The 10,487-nt window shown below is 33.4% G+C and overlaps 1 protein-coding gene across 4 annotated transcripts in view; it reads right to left on the reverse strand.

Moving 5' to 3' along the window:
• Nucleotides 1–10,487, reverse strand: part of KIAA2026 (KIAA2026 ortholog) — a 99,611-nt gene that overhangs the window by 46,382 nt on the left and 42,742 nt on the right. For all 4 annotated transcript variants that reach the window (XM_006761613.2, XM_006761612.2, XM_006761611.2 and 1 more), the window contains exon 3: nt 5,639–7,065. In XM_006761613.2, coding sequence (XP_006761676.1) covers nt 5,639–7,065 — 1,427 coding nt within the window. The remainder of the gene's footprint in view (nt 1–5,638; nt 7,066–10,487) is intronic.

Genomic DNA, 10,487 nt, shown 5'->3' on the forward strand with positions numbered 1-10,487 from the left:
AGCCCTTTAAGAGGAAAGCCTGGAACTCCAGCAGCCCTCCCTCTCACCCGGGCAGAATCCAAGCTAATTCTCATAGCCAGATGTTGTGGGGACTCCTCTTCCTGCCACGGTCCAACTGGTACAGTGGTAGGCAAACTCATTAGTCAACAGAACCAAATATCAACAGGACAATGATTGAAATTTCTTTTGAGAGCCTAATTTTTTAAACTTAAACTATATGGGTCGGTACATTGTTATTAACTTAATTAGGGTACTCCTAAAGCTTAGGAAGAGCCACACTCAAGGGGCCAAAGAGCCGCATGTTGCTCGTGAGCCATAGTTTGCCAACCACGGAACTGGTAGATTAGCTTGCTGCTGAGGTCCAGCCGATCAGGACTGAGTGAGACAGGCTGGACACACCCTGGAGCCTTCCCCCCGTCCCTCCCCGGCCCCTATCATGCACCGGTGGGGTTCCTTGGCCTGGCCTGCACCCTTTCGCAATCCGGGACCCCTCAGGGGATGTTGGAGCTGGTTTTGGCCCGATCCCACAGACCAGGCAGAGGGACCACACTGGTGCACAAATTCATGCACCAGGCCTCTAGTATTAGAATAGTAGGTGTGCCAGAAGAGGCAGAAAGGGAGAAAGGAATAGAGAAGGTGTTTGAAGAAATAATAGTAGAAAACTTCCCTAACCTGGTAAAGGGAAAAGTCACACAAGTTCACGAGGCACAGAGAACTCCAAATAAGAAGAACTTAAGCAGACCCACACATCATAATTAAAATGCCAAAAATTAAAGACAAAGAGAGAATCTTAAAGGCAGCAAGAGAAAAGAAAACTGTTACCTACAAAGGAGTTCCCATAAAGCTGACATCTGATTGCGCATCAGAAACTCTACAGGCCAGAAGGGAATGGCATGAAGTACTCAAGGTAATGGAAAGCAAGGATCTGAGACCAAGATTACTTTATCCAGCAAGGCTATCATTCAAAATAGATGGTCAAATAAAGAGCTTCCCAGACAAAAAAAAAAAAAAAAAAGGCTAAAGGAGTTCATCACCGCCCAACCAGCATTATAAGAAATGCTAAAGGGATTGCTATATGGGATTGTTGAGAAGAAACAGAGAGAGAAACTTAGCCATACAGATTTAAAATGGCTATAAATAAGTACTTCTCAATAATAACCCTAAATGTAAATGGATTAAATGCTCCAATCAAAAGGTGTAGGGTAGCTGAATGGAAGCAAAAACATAACTCACCTGTATGCTGTCCACAAGAGACCCACGTCAAAGCAAAAGACACACTCAGGATGAAAGTGAAGGCATGGAAAAAAATTTTCCATGCAAATGGAAAAGTAAAAAAAAGCGGGAGTAGCAATACTCATATCCAACAAAATAGACTTTAAAAGCATCATGCTAAGTGAAATAACCCAGTCGGACAAAGATAAATATATGATCTCACTCATTTGTGGAATATAATGAACAACATAAACTGATGAACAAAAATAGAGCCAAAGGGGGGGGATATACTAGAATATAATAAAAGTAATCTTGTTATTTGCAGATATTTAATATTTCCTACAACTTTTGTGATATTATATTATTAGTACAGGTTTTGGTAATATTACTATACTTAAAATCCTTTTGATTCTTGAAATATTAATGTTTATTGCTTGAAATATTATATATAAGATCATTTTTCTTCAATAATTGGGGTTTATTGCATGTATTATTATTATATTTAAAATCGTTTTTCTTGAAATAAAAAAAAGGTCATAAACAAAGAATCAATAATCCCAAGGTTGGCAATAAATGTAACCTCCAGTGGCAAATACAGTTTACAACTTAAGTGATTAAACTCTGCTCTCTATAATAAATACTCTAACAGATAAATGTAGTACATTCTAACACAAACTAATAGTCTCAAAGTTACTTGTCAAATGGTCTTTCCAAGGTTTACATTAAATAAACTTTTAACTTTTATAGGAAACTCTGCCTTTTCAGAAAACGGACTTAGCCTTAAAATCAACTCAATGATGACAAGATACATTAAAAATACGTTACAAAAAAAAAGTTTGACCTCATTTTTTTGACTGGTATATAAATATTTTTTACTCTTCCTAATCTATGTAAAGCAACGCTTGCCTTCTCAAAAGCACTTTCACTGACAACTTACGATTCTTTTCAGATTTACTGCTATGGAAATTATTAAACTTCCTGATAGTTTAATAATTTTAATCCTTAATTTTAATCAAGGCTAAAAAAGAATGTTATAGAACAGAGTGTAGATAATAACCAAAATAACCTAGAAAAAATATAACTGTTATGAACAGATTTAATAAATAAGTATTCTGAAGGAGAAGTATCTGATGCTATAATTATGCACATTAAGGAAAATTCCAATGTTTTTCTATTCTATGTTTCAAAGAGTAAGGAACAGGCTTAAATTAACTAAAAATGAATTCAAAATTTTAAAAGGCAGAAAGAACACTCTCATTCTGAAAAATTGATAAAAATGCTTAACGTTACAAAATTCTCTTATAGTGCATTAAAATTATCAAATTATCAAATCATTTTAAACCAATCTGCCTTTGCGCCTTCTATTAAAAACCATCTCCCCTCACAATAGGAAGGTTTACTAAATTTGTAGATGGAACCAAAAATTAAAACATAAAAGGAGCCAGGTTAACCACATGTAGAATTTAGTCTACCCTAAATTAAGGTTAATAAATCAATCATGGATGACACAGCTTATCCCAAAGCATATTCTACACAATACTATTATTTGGAAAAAGGAAAAAAAGCCCTGTGTTCAAATAAACTTGAAAATTACTAAGTTAAAGAAAACGAAACAATTTTATTTTCTTCAAGACCTTGCAGCAGCCTTAATATACAGGCACAGAATCAATTATTCACAATTCTAAAGTCTAAAAGATTCTGAAAAAGAAAGTTTATTAAAAAAATAATTTATATGGTAGCAAAATCTGACCTGAACTGTTAAGAGGTTCTTTATAGTTTTCATCTCATTTAGCCTGATTATTCATACATTTTTCTCTTCTGTAGAAATTATGTATTTGATTACAGGGCTGCTCCAAACTCTACTGAGGATGTTCCTTTGAAAATACTATGTACATCATTAACACCCTTTAAAATCTGAAGATTTCTGAATCCCCAAACATAAATGGTACAAGAGTTTCATAAAATGCATTGTGGACCTGTGACTCTATAAGAGGAAGAGTTCCCAAACTTGGGACCACGGAGCTCACTCTTAAAAAGAGAAAGGAAATACTGGATTAGACTATGCCCAAAACTAACGATAAAAGGCCACATAATAGCTCAAACCTATTAAAGAAGCCCAGGGCAAAATGATGTACAATAAATTTTTGTTGTTAGTAAAACATTTTATGTAACAATGTAAAACAGTAAGAAGCTAGTGACTGATGATGAAAGAGAGCTGGTCTATGCTTACCCAGTGCTAACAACAGAACGGTATTTGCCAAATCCAAGTATTATTGTTACTGAAGACTTGACTCTCTAAAATTTGCTCTAAACATAAAAACCAAAAAAAGTATATAGGCAAGTGCATTATTTTCTCCCTATTTCATGCCTGTAAGACTTCTCTCCTTAATTAAAAAAGCACACAGAAGATACACAAGTACTAGCTGAATTTGCTTCTGACTTTTTTTCCACTCACTTGCCTAGAAATGGACATGAAGTTCTCAAATGTTCTCTCTGATCTACATTCTGAACATATATTTCAAAAATGGAACACTTCATTTGCTTACAATAAAAATTCATTTTATACTAATCCTCATCAACTAATATTTTTATTCTGCTACATTAATAACTATGTTATTTTCCAAACCACTTTAATTCATAATTAACTTTGAATACATGAATAGTAGGTCATAAATAGTTAATAAAAGGTTTTAGGAAATAATGGTATTAATAAAACAGTATTACATATTTTAGAACTGGAAACACTTCCAAATTTAAAAATATTTAATATTTCAGAGGCCAAGATTTCAGAGAACTCATATCAAACTTAATTTACATAGTCTAATGGATTGCTTGTAAAATTTAAAAGGTTTATTGCTGAAAGTTACTTTAAAATATTGTAGCTTTTCATCGCTTGGCTCAATGTGGACCACTTTGCAATTTTCAGTTCAACAAATTAAACCTGTTCTTGATAGTAAATTTTATACTACTTATCAATGATACATTACATATACATTTAAAAATACATTTAATTGTATTTAATGACTTAAATAACTATGGTATAACACCTACTATAGCAGTTAAACTAAATTCATTCCCTCATTTGCCAATTCATTATCAAATTATCGCCAAATCTTAATTATCTTTGTAACTGAGGGAATGAAAAAAACTGAAATCCACAAATAAAGACAATAAACCACAATTTATTTTAGTAAACAATTCAAGGTTTTCCCAATCAGGCAACTTTTTATTAGGATTAATAAAGTTAATCATCTGCTTTTATCTCACCTATCCTCTCAATAAATGAGACATTTAAGCTGATTAAATGGCAAAGATTAGGAAAAGCAAAAGCAATTAAAAAACAGAGCAATCAACCACTGAATACTATAAAGTATGCATACACATAACACACTTAGTTTTCACTTCTTTTCAGGTTTAACTGATTTGAAATGGGTGAAGCCAGACTAAGCTTTGAACAAAGAAAATTTATCCTAAAGTGCCACTAGACTTTTTGTTTTGGGGATACATAAAAAATAAAGTTTACAGTATAAAAAAGTCAATGAATTGAGGGCACACAAATACCAAAGAAAGGATTCTTGATGTTTGAGATTCCATGGCTTTGTGTTATCACCAGTGCCTGGACCAGAACTGTCATCAGTTCGAAAACAGGCAATTACAAAAAAAAATTATTCATTTCTGTAGACTCTTTTAAATTTTGAAAATGAACTATATGTTAATAAACACCGACTTTATAATCATTCAAAGTGCATACACATTTTGGGGAACACCCTGTATATTTATCGGATTTTGCTTTAATTTTTAAATAGGCTTGTGACAAATACATTATTTACATTAGGTATAAGACAAACTTATAAATTCTGTTGTAAAAATGATTCCTGTCTTATTAGTTGATATAGCTCTTTCCTTATATTTCACAACATTTTTCTGGATATGCAAATACAAACTGAAAACAGTGCTGAAAAATATATGATGTGGGGAAAAACTGAGACCCAGAAAGATAATCTGGCCTGCCTTGGTTTAAGAAGCTAGTTGCTATGAACTTTAGTCCTGGGAATGCAATCCCCTGATATCAGTGCTTTTTCCACTGCATTGTAACTGCCCTTACCCAGGGAAAATAAACACTTCTCATCAGTGATGGAAAGTGTCACTTATGGAGAAACTGGTCCAAAGAAATGTAAACACATATTGTCCAAAGACTGTCAGATGAAAATTAAATTCAAATGTATTGTACCAGTACTTTGTTGTTATTGTTGTTGTTAATAAAACTTCTTCTGTTCTGGCTTTTAATCATGGGGAATAATATAAAACTTGACCTTTACATATGCATGCAAACACGCATACATACGTGTTCATTTCATTAAGATGCCTAATTGAAAGAACTTGAAGTATGAATAAATGTAATTCTCACTGATTTGTGTTAGCTTACCAGATTTGTGCTTCTTGTGTTTTGCCTTCTTTTTGATCATCAATAACTTATTCTGGATCTCAGGTTTATAAGACTTGAATGCAAGAGAATGAAGACCTTCACGCTTTCTCTGTAAGTTTTCATTCAAAGCATCTTTTAATTTCTTTTTTTTCTTTTTCTTCTTTTTTGCCCTCATTTTAGTTAGCTTGAGTTTCTTGTGGCTCTGCAATGACTGCTCTAATAAAATATCCCTTACAACTTTGGGGCAGCTAATTTCTGCGTGATCATTGTGACTTCCATTTACATGTATTTGGCAAGATTTCAGAGCATTTTCTTTTAATGGACTGGGTTCAGGCTTTACTCTGGAAGCTTCACCATATCTTTCGTGATTTTCTATAAACCTTATTTCACCTGGACTAAGAGGCTCTCCAAAGCCAGTAACTTCACCTGGACTTCCTGGTTTCTCTAAGTTTTCTTTACAACAATCAGTTTTCTTAATTTCGCAGGGTCTGCGAATTCTAATTTCACAGTTCGATTTCACTTCCATTTCAACAGAGATGTTATGATTATCCAAGTTCATTTTAGCATGGCAGCAAGTTGGATCCAAATTAATTTCTTTCTCTTTTTTGAAGGCAGAGGGCAGGCCTTCTCTACCACATCTACCACACCTATGTTCTCCATTACTTGTACTAAAATAGTCACACTTCAATTTTTCCAGTTTAATCCGAGGTACTCTTTGTATTTTAATGGGTGGAATTGGAAATTCTGGGGCCTGAAAAGGTCTCTGCTTGTAAATCCGTACATCTGCACCACAGAACTGTGGGAAATGTACATATGCATTCTCCAAATAATCATAACCAAGTATAACTTCCCTGCATTCATGAATAGGCTGTCCAAGTACAGCATCTTGAACTTCTTTTTGTGTTTCATACACAAAGTCACAAAGACCCTTAAGTAACCACACTTTTTGGTGGAAAGGTAATTCATGGAAAGGTTTTTCTTCCAATGGATTAACTTCTCCAAGAACTTTAAAAAACTGAGGACACAACCCAAGTTTCTCAGCACAGTTATTGGGATTTTCAGTCTGCCCTACAGCAGTGTACCACTGGTGTACTTTCTGTCTCAGTGCTGCCTCCCAGGTCCTATAAGGCAAAGTAGGTCTTCGATGTAAGGTAGGTCTGCGATGAGGAGGACTTAATAGAGAAGTCATTATTTTAGATAAAAAAGCATTACACTGAGGCATCAGAAGACAACGTTCCAATTCGTAGAAGACTATTTCGGGCAGGTTTAGAATTTGCTGGGCTAAGCAAAGGAAATGCCCAATAGCTGGAATTTCCCACATGGTCTCCATACAAGTTGGAGCTGCTTGAGCTAGAAGTCTTCTTTCCCATTCTTCTATTTCCTTTTGACTAGCTTCTTCTGCTTCTTTTCTCTCCTGCTCCCGAAGCCTAAAGGAAATTTAACAAAATATACTATTATTGCTTGAAGTAGAAGATGCCATAAAATAACAAATTTTGTCATATTTATCTTCAGTCAACAAGGCAACTGGCTGGTCCAGTTTAAAGTATCAGTACAAAGTGTTCCATTGCCTATATCATTTTTTTTTCAGATGAAGAAATACACATTTAACTTCATCATGAGTTTTCTTGATAGAGGATTATCACTGACAATATTGCCACTCAAAGTAAAACTCTTATAATGTACATCAACTTTAAAATAAATGAAAAAAAAATTAAAGCATGTCTTCTAAACAAAAGAATTTTAGTGCTTTCTAGAAGTAATGTGACATCATATAGGAGCTGTAAAGATGTTTACATCCTTTAGGCCTATAATTCCATTTCTAAAAAGTTATATGAAGAAAATAATTCAGTACAAGCAAAAAGTTATGTGTCTGTGTTAATCAGTTTTATCACATCATAAATATATCATAAATATATCATATAATATAAAAAAGTTGCATTACACAACTAGAAAATAAACTGGCTATATTATGTAGCCTTAAAATTAAAAGTATCAGAACACAACATAGTACTTAACAAACAATGGCAATAATAAAATATGCAAAAAATAAAAATATGCATACATTGGACAAGGGCATTATAGCATTTCAAAAATAAATGACTCCTAGATTGATTATGGGTATTTTTTCCCCCTTAAAAACATCTCTTTACTGACACTGCTACAAAGTTTTATTTAAAAATTTTAAATTATGTGAAAAGATAGATGTAAATCTTTTTGATATTGTATTAGGCAGTGTGTTCTTAGACATAACACCAAAAGCACAAGCAATAAAAGAAAAAATAAAGAGGACATCATCAAAACTAAAAGCTTCTGTACTGTGAAAAGACAACCCACAGGCAAAAATTTTTGTAAGCCATATATCTAATAAGAGATTTGTATTTAGAAAATATAAGGAACACTTACAACTCAATAATAAAAAAGATAAATAATTGGATTTAAAAAAAGGCAAAGGATCTCAATAGACATTTCTCCAAAGAAGGTATACAAAAGAACAATAAGCACATGAAAAGATGCTCAACATTGTCATCCATTAGAGAAATGTATATCAAAACCACAATAAGATACCAATTCATACCCACCAAGATGACTATAATAAGAGAGATAACTATTGGTAAAAAGGTAGAGAAATTGGAAACTTTATACAATGTAAAGGGTTCAGCTCCTTTGGAAAACAGTGTTAACTTCCTCAGAAGTTTAAGATTACCATGTGATCCAGCAATTCTACTCCTAGGTTTATACCCAAAAGAAATGAAAAGTTATGTCTATATAAAAACCTGTATGTAAATGTTCATAGTAGCATTATTCATAGTAGCCAGAGTGGAAACACGCCAAATGTCTGTCAACTCCTGAGTGGATAAATAAAATGTGGTATATCCATACAATGAAATATTATTTGGCAATAAAGCAAACGAAGTGCTGATACATGCTACTGAACATGGATAACCTTGAAAACATGATACTAAGTGAAAGAAGACATCCACAAAGACCACATATTGTGTAACTACATTTATATGCAATGTCCAGAAGTCTATAGAGACAGAAAGTAGATTAGTAGTTTCCTAGGATTAGGGAAGTCAGGGATAATGGAGAGTGACAGTTAACAATCTTTTTAGAGTGATGAAATGTTTTAAAATTGATTGAAGTGATGACTGTACAACTTTGTGAATATACTAAGAATAACTTATTTTTACACTTTAAATAGGTAAATTGCATGGTGTATAAATTTTATTTCAAGAAAGCTGTATAAGATAAATTAAATCATATGAAGTTTTGGGGGGCATTAGGATACAACAACAAATGAAGGAAAATATAATAATTTATCTTATTCTTGATTTTGAAAAGTGAGAATGCTTCCTCTAGAAATAATGTATAAAAACACCGACATGTGGCTAATTCTTGGGCTTTATATGAAAACCCAGGTATACTGTCTGACACTGGTTATTTTCTATACTATCATATTGTAATTTGTTAAAACAAATACACAGGAAGACACTATTTTAGCATTATCAGGGTGTTTTCTGTCACTGAACATGCCTACATTTACCTTTTTAGCTGAGAGGTCACATTACAACTACATTGCTATAATAGATACAACAAATTATTTGATCAAATAGTCCTAGTTCATTAAAAATATTAACTGTCACTTGTGATTTGACATTTACATATATGACATCTGAAAACCCAAACAATGCTACATTTAATAAAATTTAATTTTCTTCAAATGTATTTATAATTTTGAAGAGTTTTAATTTCTCACTGAATGGGGGTTAGTTAAGGTGGGCTGGCAGAATCAAGCTTCCTGATACAAAGCTGGGACTCAAAAGCCCACATAATCAATAGAAAAGTATACCAGAAACATTAGTCTCTTCCCCTGTCCCCAATTAGGGAACTGCAAGGAAAATCGTTTTCAAATAGAAGTGGTAAATGGAAGGGAAAAAAGATCTCAAGAATTTACGCCTGGCCAGCATGGCTCAGTGGTTGAGTGTCGACTTATGAATCAGAAGGTCACAGTTCTGTTCCAGTCAGGACATATGCCTGGGTTGCAGGCTCAATCACCAGTATAGGAGGCAGCCAATCAATGATTCTCTCACATCATTGATGTTTCTCTCTGTTTCTCTGTTTCTTTCTCTCTCTCTCTCTCTCTCTCTCTCTCTCTCTCTCTCTCTCTCTCTCTCTCTCTCTCTCTCTCTCTCTCTCTCTCTCTCTCTCTCTCTCTCTCTCTCTCTCTCTCTCTCTTCCTCCCTCTCCTTTCCTTTCTAAAATCAATAAAAATATATTTTTAAAAAAGAATTTATAGCTATAAGTTTACTCTTATGTGGAATTTTTGCCCACATTCACATTTTCAGGGTGCTCAGAAAAACATCACACTAAAAAATGAGTTTAATGTGGTCTTATTTGAAAACTGTTGTCAGCTATTTGACCAGAAAAAAAAAGATAAATCTCTTAAGGAAATGCAACTTAGTTCTAGATCTTCAGAAACTCCTACTGATACATTCACAAGAAACAAGTTCATAGTCAAAGATAGATAATACTCCCTCTGTCCCATAATAATAGTAGCAAATGAATATTTAAAGGGAATTATTGGCGAATGCAGCTGTAAGTTATGTTGTAGTGCAAAATTGCGAAGCCTTCTATCAAAATCAATGTTGCATGACATCTGTCATTTGTTTTGACACATCTTTCAATTGTTTGGTTAATCTAATTATTACAAATTATAACTATTTTTTTAATTTAATCCGCTGATCGAAATCAATTGTTTTATTTCAGTTGAATATCAACCCATTGTAAAAGATGAAAAAAAGAGTTTTCAAGCAAAGATTGAGTTGTGATTGTCCAGTTCTTGCTGCAT

This window comes from Myotis davidii, unplaced genomic scaffold (assembly GCF_000327345.1).
Source record: "Myotis davidii unplaced genomic scaffold, ASM32734v1 scaffold1597, whole genome shotgun sequence".
NCBI classification, from domain to species: domain Eukaryota; kingdom Metazoa; phylum Chordata; class Mammalia; order Chiroptera; family Vespertilionidae; genus Myotis; species Myotis davidii.